This window comes from Neopsephotus bourkii, unplaced genomic scaffold (genome assembly GCF_033783945.1).
Source record: "Neopsephotus bourkii isolate Nb327-2 ecotype Australia unplaced genomic scaffold, CSIRO-AGI_Nbou_v1 NB_668, whole genome shotgun sequence".
Taxonomy (NCBI): domain Eukaryota; kingdom Metazoa; phylum Chordata; class Aves; order Psittaciformes; family Psittacidae; genus Neopsephotus; species Neopsephotus bourkii.
The window spans coordinates 779,014-794,174 of record NW_026901167.1 but is presented as its reverse complement, the minus strand read 5'-3'; the positions used below and the strand labels follow the sequence as shown (position 1 = coordinate 794,174).

Here is a 15,161-nt window from a genome sequence, read left to right as displayed (position 1 = left end):
ATTTTTATATGTATAGCATTTGTGCAATAAATGCATTCTGTGTGTGCAGAGCTTGTGCTAAAGCACAGGTACTTTCTACTGAAATGAAGAAAGTGCCTTTATGTAAACTGATGAAACCATGAAAGTGATCTTTAATTCAGCAAAAGTGAGTAAGTCACATGCTGTCAGTAACAGTGAACAAGATGGGATTTCCCCACATGACATAAACTGAACTATTCATGGTAAAATAAAAGTGGCACAGAGATGGGTGTGCAAAACCATGACCACTGACCACAAACCCGTACATGAAAAACTGATGATTACACAAGGGGAGCAGTGCAGAAACGGTCCTTGTTGGTACCAGGGACAAGTCAAGTGGCAGAAGACCAAAAATCAAGAGGGAGTAACATACTTCAGAGGAAACAAGCAAAACTGGAATGCAAGTTGTAAGGTAAGAGAGGAGAAAGGACTCCACATTGGTTCCAGGTATGCATTTACTGGGGCATTATTGCAACCAGTAACAATTATCAGACATGTGGGATGCAGCTAGGGCTTGCCCACAAGGGAAATTCCTGTGTTAGTATTAAGTTGAGCCACAGGGTGGGCTTATCAGCTCAGTCTGGACCACTATAAAATTGCCTGAGCCAACAAGGGCTTCTCTATGATACCTATAGTATCTTCTGCTAGTATACCTCTGCTTCGACAGTCAGCCTGAGTGAAGCCAGGCTCTCTGTTAAGATAACCTCTTTGTCATCCTCCTACAAGAGTTTCTCAACCCAAATAAATTTAGGCTTTGCCCTTATTCCTTGGAGCCTCCTTTGAAATGATACACTTGCTTGGGTTTTCCCCCCCCTTTCATTTCTTAGCACTGATGTCTGACCAGGATGTCTCAGATTCACCTGAGACTACACCCAAGCACTAAAGTCAGCTAAAAACCCAAACCCAACACCAGCATCTGGTTCTCTGCAGATCAGTTAAACTGGCACTGGAGTTTTAAAGCCAGTATTACTCTGTGGCTTTGTAACCTAACCATACAACATAGCATATGAATTGGTTATTATACTGACCAAAGAAAACCTTGGGTAAGTTGTATTACACATAACCATGTATTAAGTGTCTGATTCACACTGAGGTGTAGCACGGTTAGCAGCTATCATGCAAGTTCTTTCAACTGCATAGGACTTTGAGGCTTTGCTGCCCTCCTGTTACCTGAGGGATCCTGTCCATCAGCCGATAATGTAGCAGCACTTTTACTCCTAGCTAAAGAGGCCTGTGTAGGGGCGAGGAGGCGACTGAGTACGCTACTATCCAGAGGACTGAGCTGGGAGCGACGAGCTAAATGATGGGAACAAATCAAAAAGGATCCAACATGAAATCATATAATGAAAAAGACAAGCAGTACAAAGCAAAGGAAGGCTGTGAGCATCGCTGCAAATCATAACAGGTTTGGAAGGAAAATACTGAAGTCATGGAGAGGGAAATCCAAACTGAAAGCACAGGAGGGTTAAACGCTGCAAACTTATGTTGCACTTCTTGTCCTTGGCTTGCTTAACACCAGCGTGCAAAGACTGACATGTGTACAACAGAGGTGAATGCTGATGTCAGTCAAAGCACAAGAAGTTTCTGACCTAGCTTTTCAGAGCTATATGCTCTGAATGGCAGGAAAGGCTGCTCTGGCATCATGAACAGTAGACTTGCAAGTCAAAGTGCATGGCTATAGCCAGGCATTGTTTGCACACACAGATTCACACAGACAGCACCCATCACCCTCCCATACAGGAAAGATTCTAAAGCAGAGTTTCATTTCCACTGCTGGCAAGGGCTGCTGAAAGGAAGGTTTCAGAATTGTTAACCCAAAGGTAAAAACAAGTTAGAAAAGTTGCTAATCTTCAGCTTTAGGAAGAGTTCCTAGAAGAGAGGTTATCCGTAACCTAGTGAGGAATACACAGACCAAAGGAGACTGAAGTGAGAACAGGTTTCTTCCTTCACGTGCATGCATAAAGTTTACACCAGCAGCCGGGACAGAGAAGTTGCTTTTAAACTGAATAATGAAAGAGAGCTTAAAAGCAAAGGTAAGACTTAACTAAGAAGTGTACCCAGCAGTGACATCTTTACTCTTATATTTAAACCTATCAGCTTTCAGATACATCTCTCTCAAGCAGAAGACATTTTGCTATCTGCTTAACAGTGTCAGTTAACAAAGTCTTTGGTCCAAAGGGAGAAACTTATCCTTTACCATTGACAATTCTATCTTCACCACTGGGTAACTAAAAACCCATTAAAGAGTCCTAAAAACGTAAGAACCAAGGAAGGCAGTGAAAGGTAACCTATCCAAACTTTACTGTGAATGCCTTTAAGAAGAAGTAGTCAGCTTTAGGAAACAACCACCTGGTTTTTCTTCCTTTTTCACTTTTTCTAGTTCTGGAGAGGACTGGGGTTTACTATTCACTCTATTCAAAGATGTGCTCCTCTTCTTGTCTGTTCCTCCTAGAGACCAAGCGTAAGGAAGATTATTTGTAACAAGACATTTAGATATACGATTCTCTAAACTACCATTCCAATCCTTTGCTTTTGCCAGTCTAAACCCACTGCTCTAGCATTATGAACCACTGCTTTCTCACGAGTTAAATGGTTTGCCTACCATGTGTCTACTCTCCCCCCACCCTTCCACTCTCCAGAGGAATAATGCTGCTTTATAGACACAGTTACCCAGTATCTGGCACTGCAATGTGCATAACAATATTTATGCCACAGTGCACAGGCTACATGCAGAGCAATGAAAACCTGAGTAAAACCACTTACAATGAAACTGGGACATGGTTTAAAGTTAGAGAATCCCAGACTGGTCTGTGTTGGAAGAGAACTTACAGCCTCAGTCCCAACCCCTGCCACGGGCAGGGACCCCTTCCACTGGAGCAGCTTGCTCCAAGCCCCTGTGTCCAACCTGGCCTTGAGCACTGCCAGGGATGGGGCAGCCACAGCTTCTCTGGGCACCCTGTGCCAGCGCCTCAGCACCCTCACAGGGAAGAGCTTCTGCCTAAGAGCTCAGCTCAGTCTCCCCTCGGCCAGGTTCAAGCCATTCCCCTTGCCCTGTCCCTACAAAAGGGTCCAAAGCCCCTCTCCAGCTCTCCTGGAACCCCTTTAGGTTTTGGAAGACCTCAAATATCAAAACCATCAAATATCCCATTTACTGCCTCCCAATTCTCAAAACAAACTGGTTTCTAGCACCTTTCTGTTCCACCTGTGCACCTTTGAGTGCTGACTGCTGGGAATGTGAAGGAACTTTGTTATTCAGTCTGTTTAATGAGGCACTTCTCTTTGTGGTACCTGGAAGTGAAAGTGCATTTATTAAGCATGTTGAAAAGCCCAGAAGTCCCCTCCAGCACCTGCCCCACTTCCCTAAGAAACAGAGTCATTAAATCACTTTGTAGTATGAATCCTTCAGAAGCAGGAAAACTGGACAGGGGAAGAATTACTCTACATAAAGCATTCATTCTGAGAGTGAATCTTCTGTTATCTGATTTCAGCCATCTTTTACCAACCAGCCATATTTTCTTCAGTGCCAGAATCACTCTAACTTGTGGGGTGATCTAAATGACCCCTACATCCTGACCATGTGGACCAGTTGAAGTCCTGTGCAACTAGCTTGTCTTTCAGGCCACCCGGGATTTTTTCCTCCAAAGCAAATAAGGATTCAAAGGATTTCAAGTAAATCTGAAGGCAATCCCAATTAGTTCATCATTAGTGACTTTGTTAGCAGCTTCATCTGTATTTTACAGCCCTGTTTCTGACTCATACTCAGAGCTGAACCCTGCAGACACAGGATATATAAATATCATTTGAAATCAAAACCAGTGACTCAGAGCCCTTGCCAGTATAGATATAGTCACTGATTTCCCTACCAGGCCTACTGAGTAGGACAAGTTTTAATGCTGCATCAGCTTCCAGCATGAACCAGCAAAATCACTGTGAGCTGTGGCCATGGCAGGGATTCTTCCAGCACACCTCATTGGATTCAAGGCTGCAGATGGGCAGAACACTGCAGCACAGACCTACGTGAACCTGGTTTTGTATTAAACATCACTTAGCTTGATAATGCTCTGCATCATTTTGGAGAAATAAAACCAAAAGCATCTGGGATATGGATGAAACATTGGGAAGAATCCCCATAAGGAAATCTTAGGCTAAACCAAACTGGTATGTGCTCATATAAATAGTCTTTAGCTTTCTTAATAAGTAGACTAGGGCAATTCCTTGTGTTTCCTAATTTCTTTGGGGTTTTATCTGGAGAAAGCAAATTGCCATGATTTATAGAATGTACTGAGATGAGCACAGGGGAGAAGGCAGAGAGGACACACACACGTACAGGGTAGGTAAACCAGAGCTCTCATTCTCCACATCCCTGTTTAATTGTGTGGTGCTGTTTTAAACATGAGCTTCATCCACCCTGAAGCTGCAATTCAAAATGAGGCTGGAAATCACAGAAATTGGTAAATGATCTCTAGAGTACAAAAGCTCCAATAAAAGTAAAGAAATAGATGCCTTCCAGGCCATTTCTATTCCTTGGTAGTCACTGGCACACAGTAACCCACCCAGAATGCTTGTGAGCAGGGGTGTGCACTAACAGTCAATATGAGATTACACTCATTGGGCTAAGGAATGGTGTCAGAGCTGCATGCTACAGCTATAGGCATGCTAGAGCTCCAGGTCACAACAAAACAATCTCTCACCCAAAACACTTCCATAGGCATCAGGGGTTTTCCTGCATCCTCTTTGGTTAAGGTACAAGTGTAGTACGAAAGTGTGTGTCTACAGAGTACAGGACTGGTGCAAGAGAAAGATGTCAAACCCAAGCTGATTTTTAACGTCCCCCGGGCAATCAAATGACTGAAGCTGTCTAACAGAGGGCAGCAAACTTCAGTTGTGTACTATTTCTCTTCTGCTGAGATTTCAGGGTGTGATTTGAGGCATGCAAACCCCTAAAGATGATGTGAAATGATTCGTGGATCAATATTTCACCCGAATTTGACTCTAGTAAAACGATTCCAGATAGAAAAAGAAAAAGCCAGGAGTCTTTACCGTTGCTCTTCTCCTTTACCAGAGATTCACATCAACTGGGTCAAAGCCCTCAAGCTGGATTAACAAACTGCATGGAACGCATTTGAGATCAAGACATGGAGTGAGTTACACAGCAAGGGAGGAAGAGGAGCATCACTCCACCTCCTGCCTCCTCCCCAACGGCAGCTCCCCTGCCACCAGGAGCCAGAGAAGCACTTACTTTGATGAGAAGCGTTTAAAAGCGCTGCGGATGATGACAAGCGTTTATCCATGACAGCTTCTGCCTGTTTGAGGTTTGCTGTGGAGGTAGACCGCTTGCTGGCTGTGTGAACAAGTGCTTGCTTTAGCATTGAGCTTCATACGTCAGGAAGAGCCTTTCACACGTTGCTGGGAGCTCACTGGGGAAGTATCACATCCTGAAAGCCAGTTCCACTTTTGCTTAAGGAGAAGCACACGTTATGTGTTTTGATCCAAGCAGGGCCAGTTGTAACGGGCACAGAAAAGACATTTCAGAGGAGGCATGCCAGGGTTTTGTACATATGTATTAAATATAAATCTTAAACCCTGTGCTCCTAAGATATAAAGGCAAAAGCTACTGAGATTGTGTGTTGTTACCAGAGAAAGTAACAACGAAACCTTCATTCCCTCCGTGTGGATACGGTAAAACAGTTTTCCAATCACCAGTTAACAAAAGCAAACCAACTGCTTTTGGAGGGATAAAGGCAAACAGCACTCCCATTTCTGATTCCTTCTCAAGGGATGCTGTAAATATTTTAGAAATATCCAATTTTTCCCTGTTATCTGATCTGTAAGTTCGTGTTTTCCATTAATTTTGCAACTCTTTTGGAAAAAAAAGCCCTGCCACACCAGGCATTAATTGTTCCTTGGTATGTGTATGCACACAGACATATCTCCACATAGAAATCATCACCCACATGGCACTGTAAGCCAGATAAATACCTGCTTTTTAACATCAAATAATGTACTTTCAGGATGAACACTACTCCAGGGTGTAAAAGCCTTGCAAAAGCATATACCCGTCGCTGTGGGAACTCAATAAGCAGAAAACAGTAATGCACACAAAGTAGGGAGGACTTAGCAGGATAACCACAAGGAATTCCATACATCAAAAGCAATTAATCGATTTTCCTGGCACACTGCACAGCAAAGAAGATTAATGTGAACTCATTAGTGCATAAGTACTAAAGGAAAGGCAGCACTACTCACCACAGAGGCAGCACCTTTTCCCTTTGGCCAGCATGCTATAGCATCCTTACATCAAGCACAAGGACAGAGGATTCCTATGTACAGCCCTGTTTCTGTATAGTACTTTTGACACCCATACCCAGCCTTCCTGAGCCTGGGGCCTCCTGCAGAACCATGTCAAGTGAAAACCACATTTTAGAGCTGAAGCTACACAAGTGGCAAGCTCTTGGGCAGTGAACAAGAGCCAAGCTCCTACAGGACTTATCCCATGGAGAAATGGGGGATCTACTGAACCTAATTAAGAAATAAAGATCTGAGCTTAGCTTACCTTCCCACCACAACAAAAGGGGGCATTTTGGGAATGAAACCTGAGTACTGGGATAACTAAAACAGCCTTGAGAGGTTTTGTGCATACAAAAATCAGCAAGCTCCCAATCCATGGATATAGGTGTTTTGGAAGGTGAAGACTACCCTCTAGTGTCTGCTCTGAAAAGCAAGCCTGGTTCCTGCCTCAACTCAAGCGTGTGAGCCTGAGGCCTCCAAGCATCATGGAGATGCTTCATACAGGTTTCGCCTGGTTCGGATTAGTGCTTCTGCACTTGGCCTGAAATCTGACATTTCATCTATCCCCTGCTGAGACCCAGAGAGCACAAAAGTAAATCCTGCATTCAGACAAAGTACACTGAGCAAAGTAATTCTATTCCAGCAAGCTGTGGGGTGGGCTGTGCTGTGCTGAGACATGGAATGAAACTTCTAACAAAGTACCATAGAATCCCAGACTGGTTTGCGTTCGAAGGGACCTTAAAGCTCATTCAATTCCAACCCCCTGCCATGGACAGGGACACCTTCCATTAGAGCAGCTTGCTCCAAGTGCTGTCCAACCCGACCTTGAACACTTCAGGTTCATAATGGCAAGGCTTGCCATGGGGTAAGGAGCTGGGAAACGTGGTACCTTAAGGAAATCATCATGAGAGCAAGGAGCTCTCAATCCTAGCTTCTCACTGAGCTTCACTGAGAGAGGGTCCTGCAGTCCTCACTGAGGTTGGATAAAATGAGGCTAAAGAGAGGAAGATTAGCAGCCTCTCACTTCCTCCCAAACTTCTACTAGGACAAGGAAGCTCTTTATTTAGAAAGGAGAGACTCTAGCAGCCCAATTTCTATTCTAATGGCACATCTCCACTACAGATGCACCTGAACATCTCGTTCTGCCTAGCAGTCATCACTAAACCTTCCTCACTTAGAAGGGCTCTGTCATCAAAGATGCTTTATTCCCCAGCCCTGCCATTTCTCTCAGCAGACCCACACCCTGCATGTTTCATCTCAGCACTGACAGCAATGCCATTAATGTAATGGTTGACTTGGGGGCCTCCATCACTGGAGTACTTGGTGCAGTCTCAGTGAATCACATGCTGTACATAACAAAGAATGGCTGATGCCTGGTGAAACGTTCACTTTCCAGAGCACACTGCCTTTATCACCCACAACTGCTCCTTTACCAGTCCATGTTCCTAAATACTACTGCTGACACAGCCAGCTCATGGATTCAAACACAAATTCCACACTGTGTGGATGCACAAACCTTAAACAGATACTGTGGTGTTTGACTGTCTCCATGTTTTCCAGACTGGTGCCAAGTTATCCATACTGATCCACCACAGCTGAACGTATCTGCTCCTCCTATTGCCACTTTATGATGCACAAGGTACAGCTTAACTTTTTGTTTTTACATCAGGGGAATGTTTGTTGGAAGACACTTTGATGTGCTTCATAGAATGGTTTGGGTTGGAAAGGACCTTAAGATCATCCAATTCCAACCCCCTGCCATGGGCAGGGACACCTCACACTAAACCATGTCACCCAAGGCTCTGTCCTACTTCAGCAGCACTGAAGATCATCTTTCACAATCAAAAGGGCAGACAAGACTCATTTCCTCACATAAATTGAGAGAGCAAAGAACATTATGTGTGCTATAAAGCTTAGCTTTAAAATTAGGTAAGGTAGAAAAGAATGGAAGAGGGGAGAAATAAAATAGTGCTTTCTATACGTTAGGCAAATGTGATTTCCTAGATTCAAGGTTGAATGGCATTTGGTAATGCAAAATAAAGTAATTGGATTTGTGTACGTATCCAAGCAACCCATGCTGAACAGGTAAATCAATCCAGTCAAACTGGCTAATTCTGAGGAAAATTAGGGATTCATGCTGTGCAGAGGAAGCAAAGAGAGAAGTTAAATAAAATACACATGCTTCTGCTGTGTTGCCAGCATAAGCCACAGTAGTTAAATCACACTCAGTCAGACTTTCATTGCATTTTCAAGTCCCATATTGTCAGCATTAGGAGGCAGCTGGATTGAGTTAGTAATGCTGTAAGTATGCACACATTGTCACTATTTAGCTGGGTCTCAGCTATCATCTTAAACTAGCTGCAAGAACCAGTTTTGCTTAGTAAACATAGAGCCTCAACAGATACATCAGTGATTCAAAATGCTTCTCTGCACGATGCACTGGAAGTGCCAGAAATCCAATGAAAACACAGTTAATATGTAGAATGATGCTCAGGTAATGGACAGATCTGATTTGACATGGAAGGAGTACCAAACTGCACAAAGGGCCCATTCCCTTACATGAAGCTTCAGCAGAACACCATTTGATTTTGCAAATGTTACTTCAATTGCTGGTGAAACAGAGCAAAAGGAAACCAAACCAAAGCCTCCCATGTACTTTGTGCAAATCAGGAAACAATGAAAGGGTTCAGAATTGCCCTGAAAATAAATAAAAGCTGAAGACTACTGAGCTAATTTGTATTCAAATACATGCCACGAAGAATTTCACTGCTCCTCCCCCATGCTGCATCCAGGCATCTTGGAAAACCCACATGTGCATATCCTTTCCCTGCAAATTCCCTCAGGATGCCATGACTTAAGCTGTAGTTTAATTAGCTGGGAGGGGAAGTTCAAAACATAGGGGACTGCTTTCTGCTTAAGGATCACAGTTGCTGCACAGCTGGCCAGGGTCCAGGAAAAGATCTATAAGGAGATGGTTTTCCTTAGTTTCCGAGATACAAGAACTCCAGTTTAAAAGGTTAGTAGTGAGTGTAAAGCAACAGAAAAAGAACAGTTTGGAAATCAGTACCACCAGTTCCACCTTCAGCTGCGCTCTGTTGTTCTGCAGAAGAAGAAGGGTTGTAAGCAAAGTCACAAGGTCAAACAGGAAACAATACAAGTTAACCAAAAACTGGGGGAGCTGGGTATCCTAATTATAACTTATATCAAAGCACTTTCAAACAGGTTCTAAGTAAATACTTCAAAGTCAAGCAAGCAGACAGAAGACAACAGTACTAAAACACACTTAGTATCAATCCACCAGTTCAAAAGATAGGCTGAACCAAAGCATTTTATGTTTCATTTTATTCCTGGACAATAACTTGTATGAAGTTACTTTAGTGGGCTCTTCTAGTTAGCTAATAACAGGAAAAGATCCCTTCCACTGCAATCCTGATTTGCTGGTCTCATTTCAGAATGCTTACAAGCAGAAACAGTTATTGTGTGAAATAGGAAGCAATCTGAGCTCAAATAAAGGAGTGTTAAAATGCATCACCTAATCTAGAATAGAACCTAGTGTCTGGACCACTGCATCTCCTTACCCATTACCGGTCATTCACATCATCAGTGAGCATTTTGTAACTCTAAGGGTGTGTTTAAAACATTTTAAATGTAATATTACAACTGGGTAATAGTACAGCTGGGGTTTTTGTTCTGTTTATCATCAGTCTTATCACACCATCACACGTGCTGCATTTGAAGGACTCTATTTTAGCATTACACATTACAATTCCCCTCATTTGATGACTGAGGGCTGGCAACACAATGCTGCCAGGTGTTTCCCCATGTGGCTTCTCTCAAGCTCTTCCCAAAGTTAAAAATAGCTCTAAGTTAGAGCAGCATTTCAGGGCAAGCACAGATAGGATCCTTTCCCTGACAGCTACGCGCAGATCCTGTTGTAAGACCCAAGATAGGAAAGGATGCCCAGGTCCCTGTGAGCAATGCTGCACCTGCCAGTGTGGTTTTAGCCACTTACCCGTTTTGCTCTCTGAGTCTGGAGTTACAGATCCTCCCCAGGACCATCTCTTCTGTCGTGTTTCCAGTCGCTGATTCCGTTCCAAGGTACGATGCAGAACTGCTTCGTATCGCTCCTATCATCAAACAGCTCTATGAAGCTTGTAACTATAAAATACAGCTATGCCAGAAGACTGATTCTCCCCCTCCCAGTTTAATTTGAAATCTGTTTCATCTATAGTGCCTGCTAACAAGCTTTTGTTACAAAAACTATGATGCAAAGAACGTTAAGGGCAATTAATGGCTTCAAAACACTGCAAGCATGATTAGGTTGAACTGAAGCACAGATAATCTATTCTACTCTTGACTTAAAATAGCCACCCAACAGATTTCCTATTTGGAAAACAGCATGACTGATATTCTAAATAGGGATGAGCCCCAAAGTGAGCAAAAATAAGCACTTACCCTTTAAGCTATTTATATTGTGGAGTTATTTCTAAAAGGTGGCAATAATTCTCCATTATAAAATAACAAGTATAAGGTTATTTGTTTTTCAAACAATTACATAAGCACTGACCAAGTCTTAACAGATACTGGCATTAACAGACCAGAACCAGCAAGACATGAAGGCAAAGCTGTGTAAAAGGCCAGTCAACTCCAGGCCTCAGCAACCACTGCTGGCAGGACAAAGAGGATGGAAAAAACCTTTTGTTCCTAGTCTCCAGGACCAGGAGCTGCTAATGGGGGCACTGGAGCTCTGAAGGTGAGCTGTAACCATGCCAGATTGATTCTTCTCAGCCAGGTTTCCATACACATGTCAACAACAGATTTCTCTTCTGGAACAGTCATATCCCAAGTGATCTTTTGAAGCAGTATTTACTGCTGATACACTAATGCAAGATGCCAAGGGACTCGTTATCCAAACTCTTCTCCCTCTTGAGGACACAGGACTTTTGCCATCTTTCAACACCATTTCACAACACAAACTACAAAGCAAACTTGGAAGGAAGGGAGGAATGATTCTGTCTCCTGACAAAAGAGAAATCTGTCTGAAATACAAAGCTGAGCTTCCCCTCTTGCAGAAACCTGAACTGGAGCTAACCTAAGTGCCGAAGTACCCAGACATTAGGTAATCCATAGATGATATTTCTATGAAGGCATCTGCAGTGCGGTAATCTTCAAAGTCATAGCTAGAGACATAGGCTTCACTTTACAAACAACAGAGATCAGCCATCAGCTCAAGACACAGACATACTAAGTTGCACAGCTGTACAGAATAACTGAGTAACTGTTAAGACAGGTATTGCAATCCTAGTCAAGATTTTCTTAGGCAGAGAGCCACTTCTTTTTCCATAGGATTTGCTATTGAAAATGATTAACTTGACTTGGCTGAAACACCAAGCAAGAATGTTGGAGATTTATGTATTTTTTGATGCACTTCTATCTACTAAGTTTACAACTGCAGATGGCATCTTCCTGGCAAGTATTGCCCTAAGATCACAGAATTCTTAGGGGTTGGAAGGACCTCTGGGGATTATCTAGTCCAACCAGGGGGGTTGCCAAGGCAGGGCTACCTACAGCACAGCTTAGCTGTTTTGAAAATGATAGTTTTCTAGTGTCAGAATACCAAAGCCAAGATCTGCTTCCACTTTCTGGCTGAAAGCAAGGTTTACAGGTCAAGTGCACACTATTTTTCCCCACCTGCTCGATTCTTCATGTGTAACTGTATGGACAAGGTCAACTTCCTCCAGGGACTCGGTAGAAGACAAGGTTAACAGCAAACACTCATCAGCTAGCCCATGTCTTCTTCATCCCAGTGGCCACTTAAAACATACTCACCATCCTCCAAATTACATGAATAAATGTACTATATAGCCTGAGGGGTAACACGTTTTGAAGCAAAAGGGATGCTTTTTACTTGAAGTGGTTGCTTAAAGGGGTGAGGCTGCACTGGACTGGATACTGCAGTCAAGGCCCACCCAAACATTTCTGCTTGTTCCCCAGCAATGTGAACTATTCCATGAAGTACAAATGGAATATCAGCCTGAACACACCCTGAAGCCAATTACAGATAACCAACCACCAGTGTAGAACACTGCCAGTCAAAAAGGGTAAAACAGATGTATTGGTGGAACAATGCGACAATGGCTGGACTCCAAGGGCACAGCCAGGCCCTTCATCAGTGACCCACAGCAACTTCTTACAACCAGCCTATGAAAGCACACGTGCATGTCATGCCTTTATTGCTGACACCCTGGAATGAACCCTTTCAGCACCTGCATCACATTTAACACACACTAGCAAATCTACTCTTCAAAAGGGATGGCATAACTTCACACACTTCTTTCTACTTTCAGCTTCTACCAAACTGCAATGAACTCTGCAACTCAAATACCACTCTGGTGGTCCACATGCAGTCAAAGCAAAGGCAGATTGCTGTCAATACACAGATCAAAGCAGCAAATGGTAACTACACATATAATATATTAACTGCTCAATATATACAACAAATTGTAATTGAGAAGTGAAAGAACATGAGCCTCTTGGACCACAATGGGGCTCACCAGGAAGCAAGACAGAGAACTAACAAAAGCCTGAGACCTGCCAGGCATGCTGATTTACAAACAGGATCTACAAAATACACTGAAAGGAATTTAGAAATCTAGGAATGTAAGGTGAGAGTTTTGCTCATGTGAAAAATAACCAGTGGCCAAAAGCAGCTCCTGAAGGCCTGAGTGCCTCAGGTGTAGCTAAAGCTAGGCCTGGGATGGGGAAGGAGGACATATGTCTATACAGCCCACTGCACAGATATGCACATATTTTTATGTTCTAATACATTCCCCATTTCCATATCTTCCTATTTCAAATCACTTCAGAGCACAGTAATGTAGAAAAACAACAGAGGATTTTCTTTCCAACTACAGAACTTGGACACGCAGTACCTTTTCCTCCTCGATTTTTTGTTTCCTCTTTTCTTCTACTGCTGCCCTCCGTTGCTCCTCTTTCTGCTTCTGCTCTTTTAGCTTTCTCTGCCTTTCTTCTAGCTGTTTTTCATACTGCAGTTTTGCTTTTCTCTCCTTCTCCAGGATCTGCGTCTCTCTGGCAGCTGTAGGTTGTTAAGAAAGAATTAGAATCAAACGTGACTATTCATTGATATTACAACACAACTTACAGGCAAGAGGCTACCACAGAAAACTATCACCACTTAAAGCTAGAACATACAGCAAGATTAGCCTGCAGAGCTGGATGACACTGCACATGACAACAGGGGAGTCTAATTCTGTCTGCAGGTTAGGCTGGAATTAGAACCTTTCCTGCCATTAGACTTTACTGCCTAGACAGGAATGTCAGGATACACATATACCCTGTACTAAGCATGTATTTTTCTTCCCATCCTAATAGCAAAGTCTCTGTCACTAAGTAGTGAGTACCAAGAGGCAGAATTTTCTATGTTGTGCTTTTCCTTTCTTTTTATAGAACAAAATACAGTGGAAAGCTTTAGAGCACTGAGATAGATGGGAAACCCCCCCCAGTTACTGCATTTGAGGTCAAAAGATGGTGTCACTATTCTCCACAGCCTCCACCTAGGAGCAGCTGCGTGCAGTTCAACAGGAAGCTGCAAGCCCTGTGACAAAAAGCTCGTGGTTGAATACACACAGTGGAAGTATTTTCCATGGCTATGCAGATTAAACAACCCAAGAGACCAGATAATTACACCAACAATGCAGTATCTAGATATAAGATACAGACATAAGGCAGTATGTAGATACAAGGCACCCAAAATAATGAATTTATCAGTGTCCTAGTCCTATCCTCTCTCCATGTTAGGATAACTCCATCATTCTCACTGCTTGGCTTTCATGTTAAGAAACAAACGTACGAGCCAGAAAGAAACCACTCCTCACAAGCTGGGAGACCAAGAACCAGAACAGCAGGGCATCCTATGACCCTTTCATCTCTTGCTGCACATACATGCACTGATTCACATCACAAACAGCATAAAGCTGGGCAAGTTTATGCTCTTCTCTGGGTCTCTGATTCTTTGCTAAGATAAAGTGCATACTGCTGACACTCCAATCGAGGAGCCACTGCAGCGTGCTAGGAAACAAGGGAAACAGTATTCAAGGCAATCAGGGCATTCAGCTAGCTAAACCTTTTTGATCTACTCTGAATCAGTGTTCCCCAAACCTCAGTCTTTAGGGCTACAGGAAGGAGTTCTAAAAGTTTTACTTTGAGAAGTGTTCTTGGTAAGGCTTTCAGTAAGAAACTGGATAGATTTATTTGCTGGTCACTCAGAAATGGAAGCTCAGAAGTGACATGCAGCTTTAAGAAGCCAGAAATCTCTAGAATGTTTTCCTCTCAAATCTAATAGTTCTTCATTCAGGTTCACAGATGGTCACTGATGCAAGATCAAGAGCAGATCTTGCCTCTTGTCCCCAGCAAGCTGGAAAACATGACTGAACAAGGAGTAAGAAAGTTATTCCTTTAACACAGACATTTGAAATGAAACATGAAAATACCTTGTTGCTTTTCCCGCTCTTCTCTACGCTCCCTGGCCAGCCTTTGTCTTTCTTCTGTTCTTAGAATGGAACCATCTATCACTGTCAAAAGGGAAAATGGAACAGTCATTTCAAACGTTCAAATTTAAATAAAGATGGAAGTCTTCGCTGTCAAAAGGATAATGGAACTTCCCAAGAGGGACAGACAGCACCAAAGCACTGCACACTCTATACAGAGAGAGACTCAAGATGCAATCTGGAGATTTCACAGGAAGCTGAATATCCTCCTTTTTCCCTTTTCCATTCCCTCAAAACAACCAATCCACTACTCTTACTAGGCAGAGCAGAAAGTAGCCACATTATTAG

The 15,161-nt window shown here is 43.0% G+C and overlaps 1 protein-coding gene across 1 annotated transcript in view; it reads right to left on the bottom strand.

The window, feature by feature from the left end:
• The window catches only part of MAP7D3 (MAP7 domain containing 3), a 43,336-nt gene that overhangs the window by 15,193 nt on the left and 12,982 nt on the right, over positions 1-15,161 (bottom strand). The window contains exons 3-10 of the mRNA XM_061353212.1: positions 14,817-14,897; positions 13,239-13,402; positions 10,319-10,433; positions 9,374-9,406; positions 5,258-5,359; positions 3,208-3,306; positions 2,368-2,466; positions 1,189-1,314 (exon numbers count right to left, since the gene is read on the bottom strand). Of these exons, the coding sequence (XP_061209196.1) occupies positions 1,189-1,314; positions 2,368-2,466; positions 3,208-3,306; positions 5,258-5,359; positions 9,374-9,406; positions 10,319-10,433; positions 13,239-13,402; positions 14,817-14,897 (819 nt within the window). The remainder of the gene's footprint in view (positions 1-1,188; positions 1,315-2,367; positions 2,467-3,207; positions 3,307-5,257; positions 5,360-9,373; positions 9,407-10,318; positions 10,434-13,238; positions 13,403-14,816; positions 14,898-15,161) is intronic.